At 38.3% G+C, this 20,310-nt stretch overlaps 1 protein-coding gene across 2 annotated transcripts; it reads left to right on the top strand.

Annotated features, from left to right (window-relative positions):
• The first annotated feature begins 407 nt into the window (after positions 1–407).
• TMF1 (TATA element modulatory factor 1) lies at positions 408–20,310 on the top strand. Of its 2 annotated transcripts, XM_052776936.1 has the most exons (17): positions 410–710; positions 3,243–4,483; positions 6,304–6,407; positions 7,290–7,416; positions 8,389–8,494; positions 9,732–9,874; positions 10,314–10,480; positions 10,649–10,805; positions 11,300–11,392; positions 12,026–12,182; positions 12,917–13,109; positions 13,442–13,511; positions 13,595–13,687; positions 14,771–14,881; positions 15,530–15,676; positions 16,125–16,250; positions 17,125–20,310. In XM_052776936.1, exons 1-17 carry the CDS (start codon positions 569–571, stop codon positions 17,266–17,268), a joined length of 3,321 nt encoding a protein of 1,106 aa, XP_052632896.1. In that variant the 5' UTR covers positions 410–568; the 3' UTR covers positions 17,269–20,310. The 2 variants fall into 2 exon arrangements, with proteins under 2 accessions (XP_052632897.1, XP_052632896.1); XM_052776937.1 differs by lacking the exons at positions 16,125–16,250; positions 17,125–20,310 and having other exon boundaries at positions 408–710; positions 14,771–14,995; positions 15,530–15,667.

Here is a 20,310-nt window from a genome sequence, read left to right as displayed (position 1 = left end):
ACCATGAACTGTGTTTAAAACTTGCATTTGAACTCAGTAGTAAGGGTTGGGGGGGGGCCGGTTTACTGTAATTTTTAAGCAGGTAATTTTTAACAGCTGGACGTTTGGAAGTGTTGGAAGACCCCATGCAAACTGTGGGACTTAAAGCAGCCGAAGGAAGCACTAAGAAGCGGGAACAACAGCTGTCTTTTTGGCATCTCATCTGAACGACAGCAGGGCGACAGCCAGGGCCGGCCCTCCGCCATGACAGGTACCGAGGCGGAAGTGGAGGCGGGTCACAGCCCCGCCCTCCGCCATGACAGGTACCGAGGCGGAAGGCCTTGCTCCGCCTCCCGTGACGGGTGAGGGGGCGGGCGGGCGGCTGCGTGCGAGCTTGTTGGCGACGTGGAGCCCGGCGGCGCGCAGGCGCGGGGCCGCCGTCCCCTCCCTCCCTTCCCCGCCGAGCCCGAGGCCGCCGGCCCCGCCGCCGCCGCCGGGGAGCGGGCTCTGAGGGCGGGTCGCTCCCCGCCCGCCTCTGTGCTTGTGGCCCGGTGCCGCCGCCCCCGCGCGGGACCGGGCGCCGCGGAGGATGAGCTGGTTCAACGCCTCGCAGCTGTCCAGCTTCGCCAAGCAGGCGCTGTCGCAGGCCCAAAAGTCCATCGACCGGGTGCTGGACATCCAGGCCGAGGAGAGCTCCTGGCCCGACGCCGTCATCCCCGACTACGGCGACGGTAAGCGTGGGCGACGGCGGGCGGCCACTCGCCGTGCCCCCAGCCCCCGCTGTGAGGCGGGCTGGGCTGAGCCGCCTCGCCTCGCCTCACGGTCTCCCGCCCGGCCCTCGCAGCGGGGCTGGCCGGGGCGGCGCCTTCCCCTCGCCCCCCTTTCCCCCTTAACCGGGGGCGGGGGGTTACACCCGTGGAGGTTTAACCGGCCCTCCCTGTCCAAAGCCCGTTCTGCAACGCCTGTGGTACTTCTCGTCCCCCCCCTCACAGGCGAGGGAGGGTAACACTGATGAAAAGCTGAGGAAACCTCGGCAGCACAGGCAATACCTGGTTGTTGTTACCGGTGTCGTGCTTCTGTTGCGTGGGTAGCGCTGTGCTTCACACCCGTGTTTCTCAAGGTCTTATTTTTTTTGCCCAGGGGCTAACAGGTGGTAAAAACCTCTCAGGTAATAAAAAAAGGGGAAATTACGTTCTGAGGCGTGTGGGGAGTTGCTTTTTGCGATAGAAGGAGCAGAGGAGAAGCTGAAAGTCTGCTCCGCATAAACCAAGTGAAGTTTTCCACTTTTTGTGGCCTTAAGTTCATAATCCTCCAACATCTGTTGGAAGGAATGTGTTGGTGGAAAAATTGTCACGGCTTGGTTATGAGAAAGTGTCTCTGTTGTACGTGTGCTAATGTAGAACCTGAAAGAATGATCAGTCCTAAGTTATTGTTTGGAAGTGAAAGAGTGAAAAGGAGCCCTCTTGCTGGAAACTTTTTTTCCCGTAAATAATACCTTAAAGAAAAGAATGAATGAAGAAAAGGGTGGGAAACTTAAGTCGTCTGGAATCAGTGTCCTTATTGCAACTATATGTAGGAGAAATGTGTGTGTTTGTAGGAGGAGGTTATTTCCAGGTATACCCACAGCAGAATTGGATTTCTGAAAATTGAAAGCTGTAACAATTGAAGGTGTTCCCTAGTTGGCTGCTCATCAATGCGTAGGGTCAGTTTTGCATGTCTTCATCCTTTTGTGGGAACAAGGGCTTGGCAGTCACATAGTCCAGTGTCGTCTTAAATTACCAGAATTGTTGATAGGAGACTGTCGTGCTTAGTTTCTTAAAACTTTAGGCTTGTTCAAACCATTTTTTAATTTAATTTATATCTTAGTATATATAGTAGTGCTGTAATTTGTAAGGAAAGCAGCAAAGATCAGCCTGCATCTGTTTTTCAGGGAAAACATACTTGTTTTTAAAAGAAGTAAAAATATTTTCTGAATGTTACAGTTCACTCACAGGGCTTTTTCTGAAGTTATTGAATCATGGACAAAGTGGTAATAAATCAGCTGTTTGTAGTATTTTTGGCAATGAGAGCAGTAATTACCTGAATTTGAGATCTCGAGGCCAATAGCTATCGACAGTTTCTGAAAGTGGTAGTCTGCTTTAAATACTATAACTTGGCATTTTTTAGTAGATGCTGCTGTATAAAGTGAGCTTGTTTTTAGTAGCCTGAAATAGTTATCCAGATTATGTTTGTAGGTACAAAATCAAATTGGGTTTTTTTGTTTTTTCTTTCTTACTTGGGATGCTACTGAAATTTGATGCTGAAATTCCTATTATCCTTGCTGATGACAAGTCCTGGAAAACCTGCAAGAAATACAATAATAGGAACTGTTGATGTTTTTTTAGGGCAGCTTCAGAACTAATCAGTATTTCTCCACAGGAGAAGAAAACTGTCACCTTAGCTGGGCTGCTGCCAATGTGTATTGTCAGCTTCATGCTGTTGCTTGGTGTGTGAGGAAAAATATGAAGCCTGTTGCAAACTGAAAGGGCAAGAACCCTTCTTATAGTGTAAATTCTACAAATATTTAAAGCTTTTTTCCCCCGTTTTCTGTAACGGTGTGTGAAGTGTTTGTCTGTATGCTACTGGCAGATAACTTTTAAGACCAGTAATTGTTTCCTCCTTTTGTAATCTGTATAATTCTCTACATTTAAACTACAGTTTTTTCAGATTGTTTTGCTTAGCTTCCTCTCACTATAGGAAGCAGGAGGCCACATTCCCTTTCGCTTGTTCCCTTTGCAAAGTAAATGCTTGCTTTTTGTGCCCAAACAGGCTTCAGGCTTGCCCATATAGCTTTCAGAATGCTGTATGGGCTTGTTTCCTCTTCCCAGACATTTCTCCATCTTCTTTCTGAAATTCTCACTCTTGGATTTACTGGTGTAACTTGTGTATTATTTCCTTCCACCTTTATTTAAGTTACTGTTTAAGAAGGAGGGAGCAAGTTGGTTCCGTTGAGGTACTCCTACTTTCTAGAGGTATCTGTGTCCACCTTAAGTCTCAGAATTACTTTGTGTCTCCCTTAAGCTTCTTTTGCTTTGTCTAAAAATCAGTTCCAAGCTTTGTAAGGAAGTAGTAATGAAAACGATGCTGATTGTGATCATGTATAATATTTGCTTTAAGTTACATGATATTGAAAACATTTTTTCTGAACTGTTGCATCTAAAAAGACAAATACTGAAAAAAACCATGTTTTAAGTGTTCTTGGCTTGTCTCTCTTATCGTTTTAGGAACAAATTCTCTCGTAAGTGGAGGATGGGATACATCTTCCTGGCGCTTAAGTTCAAATACAGAACCACAGAATCAGCCAATATCGCCAACCGCAATTACTAAGCCAGTGAGGAGGACGGTAGTAGATGAATCTGAAAACTTCTTCAGTGCCTTTCTCTCTCCGACAGATGTTCAGAGTATACAGAAAAATCCAGTGGTGTCCAAACCTCCAGCCAAATCGCAGCGACCCAAAGAGGAGGTGAAAAGCACTTCAAAGGAGTCTCAACACCCCAGTCAGCTGGAAGTACCAGTGACAACAGAGGCAGAAGTGAAGGATTCCTCCATAGCTGTCCTAGTGGACTTGAAAAACCTCGATATTCCCAAGGAGAAATTGGAAGAGAATTCTCTGCTTAAATCTAATGCCAAGCCTGAAGAAAGCACAAATGAAGTTACTGACAAAAAGGTGTCTGCTCTAAATTTGGAAGTACCTGAAGATGCTCTTAATGAAAAATCCAGCATAGGAGGGGATGCAATGGGAGGTGCACCGGATAGCACTTCGCAGCCTCTTAATGCAGGTACAAAAGACATGGGTTTGGAAACTAAGGAGCGGAAGACTGAGGACAGGCAAAGCAATACGCCTTCACCTCCAATTAGCACTTTCTCCTCGGGGACATCCACAACTAGTGATATTGAAGTGCTGGACCATGAAAGTGTAATAAGTGAGAGCTCAGTAAGTTCAAGACAAGAAGCTGCAGATTCAAAATCTAGTCTTCATCTAATGCAAACATCATTTCAGCTTTTATCCACATCTGCCTGTGCGGATTATAATCGTTTAGATGACTTTCAAAAAATGACCGAGAGCTGCTGCTCCTCTGATGCTTTCGAAAGAATTGATTCATTTAGTGTACAGTCTTTAGATAGTAGAAGTGTAAGTGAAATAAATTCAGATGATGAGTTATCAGGCAGAGCTTCTGCTTCAGCATCTGTTGCTGTCAGTCCTTCTGCGCCAAAGACAGAAACGGTTGATGCCCAGAAAAATAAATCTGAAAACTTGAATGACACTCCTGTTTTACATGCTGAGGAAGCTGAGATGGAAGAGAGTGGGAGAAGCGCAACCCCTGTTAATTCTGAGCAGCCAGATGTTTTGGTTGCTACTGTGCAAAATGTTGAAGAACAGGTTGTGAAAGAAGAGACTGAGCCGCAGCAGGATGCTGTTGAAAAATTGTTAGAAGAGGATGCTGAAAAGCAAGAGCTTAAAAAGGTAACTGTAGAACATGTTTTGCAAACACACCCCTTAATTACAAATGAAACTCCTATCATCTCCTTAGATAGGAATTAGCTTCACCTTATTTGAATGAATTAATTGATGCTGAACTACTACCTTACCTTGTAGAAGACTCTCCTTGATATTCTGCAGTGGAATAATACTGGTGAAATTTCTGGTCAAATGGTTTTGGATTTCACCTAATCTACTTAGTTACCATTACTGTGAATTGTGAGTAGTGCTAGCAAACAGGAAGCCTTGATAGGTCAAATGTGTAATTTTAATTCTTTGGTGCAATTTTTTTTTTTCTGTGAAAGGTGGAAGAGATTCCTTTAAGTATTTTGATTTGAATTATGAAGCTAAAAGCCTTTAGTATTTTGGCAATAATCAGGGTAAGATTTTGCAAGCATTTTTTTCCATGGACTTACAAACTGTCAGAATTTGATTATGTTCCAGGAGCATTGTGCATGTTCTTTGAGGACAGCAGTAGTTGGTCTAAATAAGGCCTTTTTAGTAGACAAATTAATGTTTGTTTTTAGCAGAAATAATCTTTCCTTTTAAAAAGAAGGTACGCTAGGCTTCTTAATGAAGATGATGAGCATAGTTATGGATAGCGAATAGATTAAAAGAAATTTGTATGGCTAGTTTAGATAGATGGAATGACTAGACATGTGATGAAGTAGGATGCTCAAGTGTATGGAAGGCTAGACTGGAGCTTTGAAGTAGTGTGTTTTGCCCAGTTCTGCCAGTGTATTGTTTACACTATCTTTTTTCCATTTCCTTGGTCACCTTTCTGTACCTCTATGCATATTTTTAATTTCTGAGCTCCTTTGACATGTGTTTTGCTCTGTTTCTTTGCATTTTGCTTTGCTCATAGTCTGTGTGCCTAGTATGTGACATAAATGGGCCATACTCATGGCCTTGCGCTGTAAGCATGTTTGCAATACTGATGGTGTTTCTGATAGTAATAAGGGAAAAGCAATTGCTTATGGGAGTTTATAAAACCCCAATGTAATCTGCGTTTTAAGAAAAGCATTTTTTGTGTAAATCGTACAGAACATCAGTGTAAATTCCTTAAGGAGATCCAAAGCCATGGACGGTTATCCATAAGTTTTTCTAACTTAAATGGTTATATGTTGTGGGAAATAGTGATAATGGACCACAGCAAATTTTCTCTTTCATTGGCCATATTGAGCTACACTTACAGAATCTGTTTCATTTGTTTATATTTCTATATTTGCATGTATGTCTGTGTTACTTCTCTATATTTAGCTTTCAAAAATCTGGTATTAAGAAATTATTCTGATGTGAGCTAAGAGCTCTTGACCCTGTCGGGAAGTTTTCTTCCCTCATCTGATCATGTTTTGCTGCTTTGGGCTAATGTTTCACAGAAGAGATCTTCCACTGTAAATTATTCTGTGATTCTGTAAAGAGTGGTGTAAGGAGCATTGGGAGTCTTAATGGTTAATATTAGCTATAGTTTTATAGGCTATCAGCTCTCTTTAAAAACTTTATAATTAAATATAACTGTTGATGATTTTGTTGAGGAACTTAGCTGAGCCCAGGTGTGCTTACTTAGTAGGATTTCCACACCTGTAGAAAACAGGTGTCTTGTGTTTATATATTGCTTAGTTCTAAATTAATGTGGTAGAAACATGGTAATCTTCACTGACTTTTACCTCAAATTCCTGAAAACATTGACAAGTTCAGCTTTAAATAGTGTTGGGAGGGAATGGTGGGGGGAAAGGGGAAGCCTGCCTCTCTTGTGTTTTAATTGTCCCATTCATCTGATCTTTATCTGTAAAAACATTGTCCAGATGATTGATTCATTAACTGAGAAACTGGAGAAGAGGGAAATACAGTTATTAAGTACTAGTAAAGAAAAGGCGCGCCTGGAAGAAGCTTATGATAACCTAAAAGAGTAAGTATGAAAATATACACAGTAGTGGGTGTAACTGTAACTTTACTGTAATACAATCAGTAGACAATATTGTAAAACAAATAGCTTTATAACTAGAACAAAGGTTGCAAGGGATGTGCAGTGTTTGGGAAAGGTGGAAATAATGATTGCATGTGCTGTGATGGTATTTTTTTAAAGAGACATTATTTTGGGGGCCAAAATCTCTTTTGGGAAGAGGCTAGTGAAAGATTTTTCAGTAAGTAAGAAGTAGGAATGACAAACAGATGTGTAGAGTCAGACTTGGTTATTAATAAAGATCTTTGTTATAAGACTGGATTCAGCTATTAAGGGAGACTGACTTTTCTGATACAGATGGATGAACCTGATTTACTAAGTAATTTGCTGACAAAAATGTAGGCAGTGAAAGTGTGGTAGAAGGGCTGGTTGTAGGGAAAAATCTGAATTTGTTATTTAATTCAGTTAAAATTAAAAGGAAAAAAATTTAAAAGTTAGATTTACCAGTTTACTGATCAAATATCAAGTTTAAAAATTTACAGATAAAATGCGAAGGTATTATTTGATGACTAAATTGATCTTAACTTAAAAAATTTGCCCTGTATATGATACAGACTATGGTTAATCAGAAAGAACTTGACTAAGGGGCAAAACATTTAAGGTAAATCAAACATTTAATTGTTTTCATGGGTAAATTACTGAATTAATAAAGATCTTTGATTAGTACTTCTAATATGGTTGTGGTTTTTTGACTTCTGGTTAACATGTAAAATAATAATAAAAAAAAACCCAAAACACATTTTAAAAGCATTTAAGACAACCTGTTGCAAACTGCTTGGAATGTCACATAACTGTGCAACTGTTCTGAAATGTTAATTTTAAATGTAGTGAAATGTTTAGAATGAAGGAAGAGAGCAGTAGCCTTTCATCTCTTAAAGAGGAGTTTGCTCAGCGAATTGCAGATGCTGAAAAGAAGCTCCAGCTAGCCTGCAAAGAAAGAGATGCAGCTAAAAAGGTAATCTGGCTTTTTAGTGAGATTAATGTTTATTATTTTAGAATGCAGTTGAATTTCTTGAGGTCAATGCATAAAAATTAAGCTAGGGAGAAGCATGAGAGCGGCAGGTGCTGTCTCATGGTATTAGTAACTAGCATAAGCTGATTGTAGCTGCCCAGGCTGCTTGTTATTTCCTTGTGTTGACACATGTATTCTTGCAGCTGTGTTGTGAACCAAATTAGGGAACTCACTTAAGTTAAAGGTAGCCTGGTTTGGGGTGGGGGGGAAGGTTTAAGGTCTGCTCTCATTTACCTTGTACCCATATATGCATTTGCATTGCTGTGCGGGAAAAGAATGGCCTGGGGATGTGGGGAAGTGGGGAAGTATGGGAATGGCTTGTTTAGAGGATTAACTGGTAGGAAAATTAAGGACTGATGACGGATTGGTTTGGAATGAGCAAAGACGACTGCAGCAACAAAGTTTATGGAGTTTAAATGTTCTTGACCTGATATCACATCATTAAATTCCTCTAGTTTACTGCTAGTCTGCAAAAAGTAAACTCAAATCTGTAACTGGAAAAAAAAATATTTTTCACAGTTGTTTTGTCACTGTATGTGTCACTGTGTTGGCACAGTGGTAAGTTGAAATAAAAAAATTATCTGATACCTGTGTGCAAATACAACAGTTTGTTTTCACTATATTGCAGAAGTTTAAAGTATAGAAATTGAAGTGGAAGGAGGAATTGGAACAAATTGTGCAGAGAATTTATAGAGTCTCAATCCTTGGAGGTTTTTAAAACTTGACAGAATAAAGCTCTGAGCAATCTGATTTGATCAGATAATCTCCAGAGTTCCCTTCCAACCTAAATTGTTTTCAAAGAAAAGCCTTTTGAGAGGAAGGGGAAAAGAAAAAGGTGATCAGTGTAACTTACTGTGTGTTTTTCCCTAAATATAATTTAATAAATAGTCCTAAGTATTTTATCCTATTATTTAGGAAGTAAAGACTGTTAAAGAAGAATTGGCTACTAGGCTTAATACCAATGAAACTGCCGAATTACTGAAAGAAAAAGAAGAGCAAATCAAAGGATTAATGGAGGAAGGTGAGAACTAATATTTTTTTTTAATAGTAAAAATTTGTAGAATAATTTGAAATTTACTGCCTTCACATACGAACCTTCTTTATGTAGGGGAAAAAAAACCCCCATTATTTGAAGCATGTTAGATGTTTCTGAACTTTTGAACTGTTGTTGTGGTTTAACCCCAACCAGTAACTAAGCACCACACAGCTGCTTTTTCACTCTCCCCACCCAGTCGGATGGGGGAGAGAATCGGGGAAAAAAAGTAAAACTCGTGGGTTGAGATAAAGACAGTTTAATAGTACAGAAAGGAAGAAAATAATAATAATAATAGTAATAATAAATAAATAATAAAAGAATTAGAATATACAAAACAAGTGGTGCACAATGCAATCGCTCACCACTTGCTGGCTGATGCCCAGTTAGTTCCCGAGCAACGATCCACCCCTCCTGGCCAACTCCCCCCATTTTATATACTGGGCATGATGTCACATGATACAGAATATCCCTTTGGCCAGTTTGGGTCAGCTACCCTGGCTGTGTCCCCTCCCAACTTCTTGTGCCCCTCCAGCCTTCTTGCTGGCTGGGCATGAGAAGCTGAAAAATCCTGGACTTGGTACAAACACTACTTAGCAACAACTGAAAACATCAGTGTGTTATCAACATAATTCTCATACTAAATCCAAAATGTAACACTATACCAGTTACTAGAAAGAAAATTAACTTTATTCCAGCTGAAACCAGGGCAAGCATTTAGTTAATAGCAAAGAGCAACAGGAGGGATCAGTCAAATGCAGATGGCTAGAGGGGTACTTTCTGCAGCATGCATTAAAAGGTGCTGTGAGATAAAACCAGCGTGCAGTACAACGCTCCATGTTCCATTCAGCAGAAATCTAGCTAGGGCATTGTTCAAGGCATTTCTACAGTGTCTCCCTTACTACTTTTTAATTTTGGAAGTAAAATACAGTTACTAAATGAACAGGCCATTTTGTTTTTTTTCCCGATATGATGAGCTCATTTGCTTTACTTTCAAAGCCCTTCACTGTCTATCCTATCTCACTATAGCTTAGCGTAGCAAGGTCATCTCAGGATAAGGTAGGTTTAAAACTTAAGAACTTGCATGAAAAAATATGAGAGTAAGTATTTCCGTACATAATTGGTTATTATTTTCATGGGACTGAATAGCGGGGCAGGGTGTGAATAGAGACAGTTTATAGAATAACAGCAATATGCACTAGCTTTATGTTCATTTTCTTCACAGGAGAAAAGCTTTCCAAACAGCAGCTGCACAATTCCAACATCATTAAGAAATTAAGAGCCAAAGAGAAAGAGAGAGAAAATATTAACATAAAACAGAACAAAAAGATTAAGGAATTGGAAGAGGAGTTGCAGCATTTAAAACAGGTGAGATATTTGGGATTTTTTTTTTTTTTTTTAAACCTGCAGAGTAAAACTGTGGTCAGGTATCTTTCCAGCTGCTTGTTTGCACTTGCACTGCTGGTTATCAGGTGGGCTGACCAAACTCAGTACACTAAATTTTAAGTGGAAGACTTGTACCAGCAAAATTTGGGCAGTTTTTTTGCTCAGTTAGTGATTGAATCAAGACCTTACAAGCAGCAGACCCAGCATGAGGAAGTGTGTGAAACTGTGGTGAAGAAGAGCCCCCTCCTCTGGGGAAGATGGGGGAGCAAAACCTTTCTCTTTTGGTGAAGTGTTAGATTGGTTTAGTCATTTTGTGTAACTTTGTCCTGAATTGGTTGCCACAGTTGTCATTGTCCTCAGATGGCGTTGTCTACCTTGTGTACTGGGATTAGTCTCATGCTTCTTGTTTGTGCTCTAATAGGTGCTTGATGGCAAGGAAGACCTTGAGAAGCAACATCGAGACAGCATTAAACAACTAAACAGTGTTGTAGAGCGACAAGAAAAGGATCTTGCTAAACTTCAGGCGGAGGTGGAAGACCTTGAAGAACGGAACAGAAGTGTCCAGGCAGCACTTGACAGTGCATACAAGTAAGCATATATTTGTGTGCCTGTCTTCAACCATACATTCAGCTTCTGTGTCCATTTCTTGTGCAGTGCTTGTGAAATGTTAAGATATAACAAAGTTATTCGCAAAGTCACTGTTGGCATTGTATAAACTGTAAGTGCATTGCCTTCCCCCCCTCCCCTCCTCCCCAGGGAACTTGCAGATCTTCATAAAGCTAATGCTACAAAGGACAGTGAGGCACAAGAAGCAGCCCTAAGTCGGGAAATGAAGGCAAAGGAAGAGCTTGGATTAGCTCTGGAGAAGGCCCAGGACAAGGCTCGGCAGGAACAAGAAACTTTGGCAATTCAGGTGGGTCTTAAATGCAGTGAATAAAACTTTTCATTGAACAGATGAGTGTAGTTGGATGGTGTGTGCATGTGATGTAATGAAGCAGATGCAATGCAAGGTGGAACTTATTTTTGTGTACTTAGCAAATATCCAATGGATTTCTTTCCTGTGGACTTGTTCAGTCTTTAGTGGTAGTTGTGCTAAGCTTTAAAATATTCATTTTATTTAAAAATACTTTTAATTTTACTTGTCTAAATAAAATGACTTTGACAGACTCTATGTTAAGTTTGTAGTGCTCTTATCATGATGCAAAGTTCAAGAAATTTAGTTGAACAAAATTTTTAGTGATAGATAATTCAGTGTAACTATTTCTGTGCATGCAAAACATAAGCCTTTAACTTGTAAACAGACATACCCTGTCTAACAGTGTTTAAAAATGGTATAGGAATGTAGCAATGAATAGGTGGTACTATAACTTTTGGCAATAGATTAGTGATGATGTCTTGTTTATTTAGGTGGCAGACCTGAGGCTAGCACTGCAACGTGCAGAACAGCAGGCAGCAAGAAAAGAAGACTATTTACGCCAGGAAATTGGTGAACTACAACAGGTGCTATAGCAAATAGATGATGTCAACTTGTATCTGCAAGGAGGGCTTCTAAAAACTGAAAATAAAATGCTATCATGACATTAATAGCCTGAAAGAGAGCCTTTGTTTTCCTGGTTACCCGTCGTATTTGTCCTGTGTAGAACAACGATAAAAATACGAAAGGAAGTGGTTTTTTAATCACGTACTGAAAACAAAATCCTAATTTTTTTTTATGATGCCTTGGAAATGGAATGCTGTCCTTTTAGTATAAGACAAAGTACAGCCATTAAGTTTGTGCTAGTCCTCTAAAATTGCTAGCAAATATGTTTTGAATGACTTTTTAGCTGCTGCTTAAGAGTATTTTTATTGTTCTTAAGGTCCAGAAGATAGGTTGTTGCCAAAATCAAGTGATGTCCAGAGGGCTGGACATCTCTGGGCCATTGCTCTATCATGTGTCTAGAAATGTTAAGCTTCTGTCTTGGAATTTCACACTTTACTCTGAGTTTGATCACGTGAATTTTAGAATGTAAAGCAACTGTCAAGCAGTATTTTTAGAATGTAAAGCAACTGCTATGTGTTTAGCTGAATTCTATATCAATCTTTCAAACCATCATATGATTTTAAAGCTTAATTATATTTAATTTGTGATTTCAGAGACTCCAAGAAGCAGAGAGCCGGAACCAAGAACTAAGTCAAAGTGTTACATCTGCTACACGGCCACTTCTCCGGCAGATAGAAAATCTGCAAGCCACGCTGGGAGCACAAACCTCTGCGTGGGAAAAACTGGAGAAAAACCTTTCTGACAGACTTGGTAAGATGTTTTTAGCTTTCACTGAACTGTGAGGCTCTTGATGAAGATGTGAGATGGCTGAAGGTAAATGAAAAGGGCTTGACGCTTGCCCAAAGTGTAGGTGGTGGGTCAGGAGAGGTGAGCACAAAATGGTTTCCTGTAAGGAAATGGTATGTGGGGTATTCTGCCAAGGTTCTTGGACAGGTAATTCACGGATTGTCTTTAAAACACAGTGTAACATAAGATTGTAAGGTAGAGGTGTTAAGGTGTACATGTCCATACAGCATCTAAAGGAAAGATGGACCTTGAGACACTGAAAGTATACCAGCATTTTCAGTTGTCAAGCCTAGCGCTTAGATTCCGTATTGTAAAGGTTGTAATCATTTACTTACCTAACTGCATAGGTAATGAGACATATATTTGTTGATACAGTAGTAATCTAATATTTTAAATGAAAAACAAAATGCCCAAAGTTGGACCCAGAGAAATTAATTCCTTTCTGGAGGCAATCTGTAGTTGTATATTGCATTCTGAAAGAGTATGAAGTCTCCTTGTTCTGCGTTGCTTTGATCCTCTAATTGTATGGTGGAAAATATTTAATTTCCTTTACAACAGAAAACAGATTTTTTTTTTTTAAAGAAAAATAGTTGCATATAAAAAAAAATCAAATGCCATTTTGATGCATAAAAAAATGGCCCATATAGGTGTTTGATCAAAAAAGTTAAATTCCATTTTTTTCTGTACTTTAATACTAGGTGAGTCTCAAACTCTTCTAGCAGCAGCTGCTGAGAGAGAACGGGCTGCTACAGAAGAACTTCTTTCTAATAAAATTCAGATGTCTTCTACTGAATCTCAGAATAGTCTTTTAAGACAAGAAAATACGCGCCTTCAGGCTCAGCTAGAAGTGGAGAGAAGCAGATTGAAGAAAATGGAAAATGAAAACAGTAGGTGAGTTACATTTCTAGTTAACAGCATCTCTCTTAAAATTGTAGTGAAATGGAGTAAGCTATTTCTTAATAACCATCTGCAGCAGATCTCTTTGCAAGTTGGAAGAGTTGGTTCTTTTGAGTGTTGATGTGACTATGCAAAATGTTGACAGCTATTGATAAAGTTGCCCATCTTGTTAAGGGTATTTTGTTTCATGCTAAAGATTGAAGCATGTTACTTTCATAATGTTTTAAAGCCTTGAAGCTATGTTTGTTTTAATAGTACATGAATCTAAAGTAAACACAGAATACTTATTTACTGACTTTCCCTACCTCTTTCTTTCCTCAATGTAGGTATGAGGTTGAACTAGAAGGGCTCAAAGATGAGTATGCGAAAACCTTGGAAGATGCGAAGAAAGAAAAGGTATTGCCTACTTCAGCTTTTATCTACGCTATTGTTGAAGTCTGAGCTAGCAGGAGGTTAACAACCTGTATTTATTTTTGTAGACGCTGCTAGCTACTCAGTTAGAAATGGAGAAGATGAAAGTTGAACAGGAAAGAAAGAAGGCAATTTTTGTGCAAGAAGCAGCAAAGGAGAAGGTACCAAAACCTAACATTTCTGTTCAATCTTATTGATACTGTCATTATTTTAGTAGATATCTAGAACCTGAAACTGTCGCAGGCAGCAAAGTGGACTTAGAGCTGTACAGTATATACTGTCAGCCTAGGCATTAGGGACTTGGCTTTCTCTTTGTGACAACCTTTTATTTCCAGTGACATAAGTGCTTGTGTTATACTCGATGAAGTGAGTCTTGAGTAATAGTCTATTTAACCTGAGAAGAGATAAAATATGGATAATGATTGTTTTAATATTCTGATTTTTTTTTTAATGCTCTTGGATTCTTTTTCTTATGAAGCTGCTTGTTTTCTTTGCTTAGACTACTAGCACTGCTTTCACTGAATTCCTGTTTTGCGTTTCACATGACTGTGTGATGTACTACATGCTTTCACAGCTTAAGTCACAAGTCACAGAACAGTCCTCTATAGTTGGTAACTTTCTTACTGCTAATTAGCAGTTGATATTCAAGTAAAACTGTTTCTATTACTGGTTTCTTACCATCTCCAGTTCTAAAATCCAAGTGCTTTATCCTTCAGAGGCTAGCACACTTTCAGATGCTGCCTGTAAAAAGAGGTCAGTCTGTTTGGAATGTATATCAGTAAGGTATTAGCATGTGAGAAATCTCAGAATTTAATTCATACACTTTATATAAAAAAAAAAAAAAAGTAGTATTAACATGCATTCTGAAAAGAGACATACTTCTGAGTTTAGGATGTTGTTCCTGTGACACATTTGGGCATACAAAACTGCCTCTGAATCTCCCTTGGCTACTTGAAATTCTTTTGGTGTAATTTGCAACTTCTCTCTTCGTTTCCTGAAAAGTCTGAGAACTTGAACATAGGCTATAAGTGTTAGTAGCACAGAAATTCTTCATTGTTGAACTTTCATATGTTTTAGGGATGGGGGAAGGGGAAAGGTTATCTGTCACATTGCGTTCTATAGTTGGTGGTGGAAAAGGGCAGTCTGTTCTTTACAGAATCTGTCTTTCACCATCTTGTAAACTTTTTTCCTTATCTAACTGGTGGTGTTGTGTGGGTTTTTATTTTATTTTATTTTTTTTAAAGGATCGGAAGTCATTTACAGTTGAAACTGTTTCAAGTACTCCAACTATGTCACGCTCTAGTTCCATAAGTGGAGTTGACATGGCAGGTCTTCAGACATCTTTCCTCTCACAGGTATCATGTATCAGTTACATTGGCTTTTTTTTTGACAGACTGTTTTCTTTCCTCTTCAAGAAGTTTCATTAATGTAGAAAATGACTCTTCAAGAGTATATTGGCCTTAGACAAGGTAATTCCTATGCAGAAACGTCTAAAACCTGCTTACAAGATGTCTATGACTGTAAAACATCTGTGAAAGACAGTGTGAAACTACAACTCCTATTGCAGAGTAATATATGCATGTATTGGTGCTGAGTTCACATGTCTTATTTCATCTAGAATAATTGAGTAACACTAGTAGGAGTCAACTCAATTGATCTATTTTTACTAGCAACCCTGGTTTAGGGCACAGCCCTGCTCCCTAGGCTGTTGTGGTCTGTGTGAAGTCCACTGCTTCTGCTGCTTCCCTGTGGATATGGTTATCAATGTCCAAGTTAAATGGTGGTTGTATAGGTGACATGAGAACTTGCCAGTAAGGAGCTATCTCAAATTGTAGCTATTCACCTTAAGCTTTTGTTTTAAAAACAAACTTTAAGCATTGAAATGCTTGCCTAGTGATAGTATAATTTAAAATCTTAAATGGTATAATACTTCAGGGGAGGAAAGATTCCAAAGTGTGCATGTTTTTGTCTAATTTTAAGCTTCTCTAATCTTTTGTTTTTAGGATGATCCTCATGATCACTCATTTGGGCCAATAGCTACTAGTGGGAGCAATCTTTATGATGCTATAAGGATGGGAGCAGGTTCAAGTATAATCGAAAACCTTCAATCACAGCTAAAACTAAGAGAAGGAGAGATTGCACATCTGCAGGTACTGTAGTTACTCTTACATAACCAAACACAGCATTTGTAAGTGTAAATACTAATACAGTCATTATTATATTGTTAGTTTTATATTCAAAAAGCTTGGTCCCTTTCCTCATAGCAGAATGCATTCACTCTTCCCCTTTTATGACAGTTCTGTTAACTGGAACAGCCGCTGGAGGTATGTGTAGGGACGAGCAAGAGAAGGATTTGTTGGTTCCTTTTTTGTTTTGGCAAGGACCTATCCAGCAAACTTGTCTATCTGACAAAAGAAAAAAAAAAAAAAAAAAAGAAACCACTGATCAGAATTGAGAAGAGAGTGCTTCCAGGGTGTGCTCTTTCTTAGTCCGGCTTAAGAAAAAGCCTTAATTACTGTATCAAAATATTTTGATATGGTGTTTTATAAATATGGCAAATTCTTTCCTCCTCCTAATTGTTAAAAGTGTTTACCTTAGCTGGAAATTGGAAACCTTGAGAAAACTCGATCGATAATGGCAGAAGAACTGGTTAAATTAACAAACCAAAACGATGAACTTGAAGAAAAAGTGAAGGAAATACCAAAATTACGTGCACAGTTAAAGGTAAGTGTTTTTCTGTTGTAAATCTGATGTAAAATTGACATATTTGGGGTGTTTTAGGAATACCCCTATCAATTTAGGATTATATTCAAATCTGTCCCTAATAATAAATGACTGAAGAGCCTGGGGGTTTTTTTTGTATAGAAGAATCTGAAAATGCCTAGTCTATGACTAGGTAGTCACTTCAAAATGCAGTTGTTAGAAATGTGTGCTGCATAAGCTTGCATACTAAATCAAGGAGAGAACTTTTTTTTTTTTTCTCTCATATAAGACACTTGTCTGGAAGTAGTCTTTTAGAGGAGGGGGTGTTTTGATAAATAGCATGGATTTGTGAGAGTTTGATGCAGAAGCTGAATGAGTGTGCAGTACTGATATAGGTAATAGGACAAATATCTTAATCCTCTAAATGTTTAAGAACTTAAATTGAAATATTGAAAATAGTTCTGGAGTAATTCAAGAAATGATCGTTGTTCTTTAAATGCAGAATGTTAAATTTTCCTAAGAAACATTTCACAAACTGTGGTCATTGCTGTGGTAAAACTTTGTGCAGTTTGCTAACTGTTCTTTAATGTTTATAGCAGTTGAACTTCAAGGTGCTTCAGTGCATCCTCTGAAGCCAGCACTAATTCTTTGTAGTCAAGGTTCTTTGTCTTTGGAATATCTTCCTTTTATATCTAGAGTATTAATCTAGCCATATTCCGAGAGTCAAAGCATAAAATATTTTTGAAGAGTTTACTATGTGTTTCACTGTAAAGTAGTTATACTTTGACAAAATAATGCTACACTTACTTTCCCTAGTAGTGTAAGACACTATCCTAGCAGCAACTTTTTTTTTAAGCTGAAAAACAGTCAGATAACAAACTACGTATCCTTGCAGGATTTGGATCAAAGATACAATACAATTCTTCAGATGTATGGAGAGAAAGCGGAGGAAGCTGAAGAACTCCGACTGGATCTCGAAGATGTGAAAAACATGTACAAGACTCAGATAGATGAACTTTTAAAACAAAGACAAAATTAATTCCTGCTGGAACTCTTAACATTATATGATAACAGATTGTAAAGATAATTGTTTATGTAAATGCTGAATTTAAATGTCTTGTAAAAAAAAACCCCTGTATTATAGAAAGTGTGACTATATAATAGAGTTCATATGTTGACAAAAAAATCAATGCTTTAAGTGTCTTGTACTGTCTGCAGTTAAATTATTTGTGCAATATTTAATTTTTTTTCTCAGTCATCCCTTTATTTAACTTTTTGCTAAACAGTGGACCATTTATCTTGTAAACAGTAGCAGAAATGATGATTGTTACCTTGTGAGACCAGCACTGGAATGCATGAGTTTTACTAAAGCAGCCCTGGATTCATAAACTCTGTATATCTATGAAAATGACATTAGAAGTCTTTTTTAAGTGTTCTTAATATGAGTATTTCTAAAATCGCATCAGTAAATTTTTAATAACAAAATAGCAATGGCTTGCTATCTGAAGCATAATTGGTGGATATTTTTATGACAGGAAAAATCTCATATTTGTACTCAACATCTGAACATGTTAGGATCATAATTCTCTATTCTTGGGCAAATCAGATTAGTCTGACTATTTTACACTAACTCCTCTAAGCAGAGCATGAGACTCGGATGAGATTTTATAAATTACAGTTTCATCTTCTATATTGCTTGTGTGTTGTCTCATGAGCTGCCTAGAGACAGCAGCTCTGCTTGTAATTCTAAATGTGTTTAACACCAGAAATCTGAACTATTGCATATTTGTTCTAGATTTGGATGCTGATTTTTAACAGTAGCTAAAACAGTTCAGAAGAATGCAGAAAAATGATTTTATTTTTTTTTAATTAATTACTGCTGCTCTCATGGTTCCTTGTATAGCAGTAGCAAGGTTTGGAATTTTTGCAAAATTGTACTGTGACTTAATATAGTTTTCAAGCAAGTCTCCAGTGGCTGCAAAGTATTTCTCATGCCATTCCTTAAGCAAGGTATTGGTCAAATAGCATCCACATGGCTTGAAGTTTAGCTGCATTTTCGGTAATGTCAGAGGAAACGTTTGAATTGGACCCTTGGGAATGCTGAGAATCGGGGGAAGAAGCTTGCGTCTTCCTCTTTGCATTCCAGACAGCAAATATTTTGCTACATCTCAGAACTGTAGCTGTAATAGGTACTTGTGTGAAATATGTGGCAGTTGAAATTCTTTGCTTATCATACCATTGCCTCTATTGTGAGAGGTTTTTTTCACATTTGTGCCCGTTGTAGTTTGTGTTAGAGAACTCTGTTCCTGCTTGTGTATTCAGTGGCCTGAGAGACACAAAGGATGGGAATGATGAGGAATTGCTTCTGGAGAAAAGCCTCTCAGTAAAACTACTTTTCTATGGGTGTTGGGGATTTATTCCTCATTGGGAGAACAGTTAGTCACTGAAGTTACACAGGCAAGGGTGCGTTCGTGGAAAAGCCTAGTTCAGTTTGAGATTTAGGCAGTTATTCTGAGGATTTCAATAAAGTCATAGAGCAAGAACACTAAAATTTGTCTTAACCCCCCCATCTGTCATAGAAACTTTAACTGCTTAAATAAAATACTTTTTTATTTTCTTTTTTTTTTTTCTTCATCGGGGGGTGGGAAGGAACTACCCTCTTACTGTCTTAGTTTCAGTTTTGGAAACCAGGGTGAAACCATTTTTCTTCTAAAAATCTCAGAATTTAATACTTTGCCTTCATACTGAAGCATGTTTGGTTGCTCTATGTTTCAAACAAACCCCACCCCAAAACCACCCCACAAAAAAACCAAAAAACACTCCATATAAAAGCACTTGTTGGAACTTATTGATTTGCTGTGTGTTAGAATTATGATGTGCAAATGTTAGAAGTTCAGCCTTGTCTTAAAAAAAGAAACTTTTTATGATGGTCAAAGATTAGAAATTCTATTCAGCTTTTATCTACTGCAGCGAATCAATAAATTGCTGATTTTCACTTTTTTTTTTTTACAGTCTTGGTAGACAAATGCAGCACTCCTTAAAAAAAAAAAAATCCTTTGAACTTTTATTTGGACCTATTGCTGCCAGTGCTTTTGAAAGTACATTTCCTGTGTAATGTGGGAGTAGCTACTCCTTAAGGGCTGGCACAGGTGAAGTTTTGAGCATGTCTCAGACTATCTTGGGTTTTCAGGAAGAGCTTAGGTAAATGGGAAGTTTTAACATGCAGTCAGCATTAACTGTTTTAGATATAAAAGCATTTGTCAGAGCATTAGATTTTTAAATTTTACAAAAGTAGATGTAAATACTTGTATTGACTATTTTGGGATTCTTTATTCCCACTTAGTGCAACCTTTACTATCACATGAGAATGGGATGGCCTGCTGTGTCTTAATCATCAAAGCCTTAGAAAACAAAGTGGCTGTTGGAAGGTAACAAAGTATTCTGTTTTCATCATCTTTGATACAAACCTTGTGTCTTGTGAAGAAATACTAAGATTAATGTCTGCTTGGACACCTTAAGTTCCTTGCTATTACTGAGATTGCCTAGAAAAGTAACATGCAGAATGAAAGCACTTGGGTCAGAATGCTGATGTCCACTTCTGTTTATTATTTTAGAATATTCTTTCTGAAAGCAACTAACTCATACCTCATTTTCACTGCATATGCAAGTATGAAGAAATGCTCTTACTCAAAGTATACTGTTCAGCGGGAGCTTACTTCCTAGTCTATGGAAGGTAACGGAAAGGCATTTAAAGAGCATTTCTTCATACTTGCATAAATTTAAACAGAAGTGGTATTTGCTTCTCTGGGCATTGTTGCATCCTTTATGAAGGCAGGAGGTGATGTTCAAAATCCTAGGTATCCATACGTGAGAGAGGGTTAGTTCTATTAATTTTTTTGTCCTACTGCAAGTTTGTTGCAATTTAGGTACCTATGTTTTACTAAGGGCTATAATGATCATGAATATGAAACTAAATGGGTTGTCTCACGGTGAAACTGGAACCCTTGGTTTCTAGTTGTAAAATGTGTATAAACTGTAAAAAGCATGGGTCGGAGTAAAATAAAACTTTGTGCTAAGAGTG

The sequence above is a fragment of the Harpia harpyja genome, chromosome Z, assembly GCF_026419915.1.
Source record: "Harpia harpyja isolate bHarHar1 chromosome Z, bHarHar1 primary haplotype, whole genome shotgun sequence".
NCBI classification, from domain to species: domain Eukaryota; kingdom Metazoa; phylum Chordata; class Aves; order Accipitriformes; family Accipitridae; genus Harpia; species Harpia harpyja.
The sequence above is the reverse complement of the archived record's forward strand: the minus strand, read 5'-3'. Positions and strand labels throughout refer to the sequence as shown.

Coding starts and splice junctions, on each gene's coding strand:
- TMF1 (XM_052776936.1), top strand. CDS start 569: ATGAGCTGGTTCAACGCCTCGCAGCTGTCCAGCTTCGCCAAGCAGGCG. Junction 6,408..7,289: donor GCTTATGATAACCTAAAAGA/GTAAGTATGAAA, acceptor TTTTAAATGTAG/TGAAATGTTTAGAATGAAGG. Junction 16,251..17,124: donor AATTACGTGCACAGTTAAAG/GTAAGTGTTTTT, acceptor GTATCCTTGCAG/GATTTGGATCAAAGATACAA.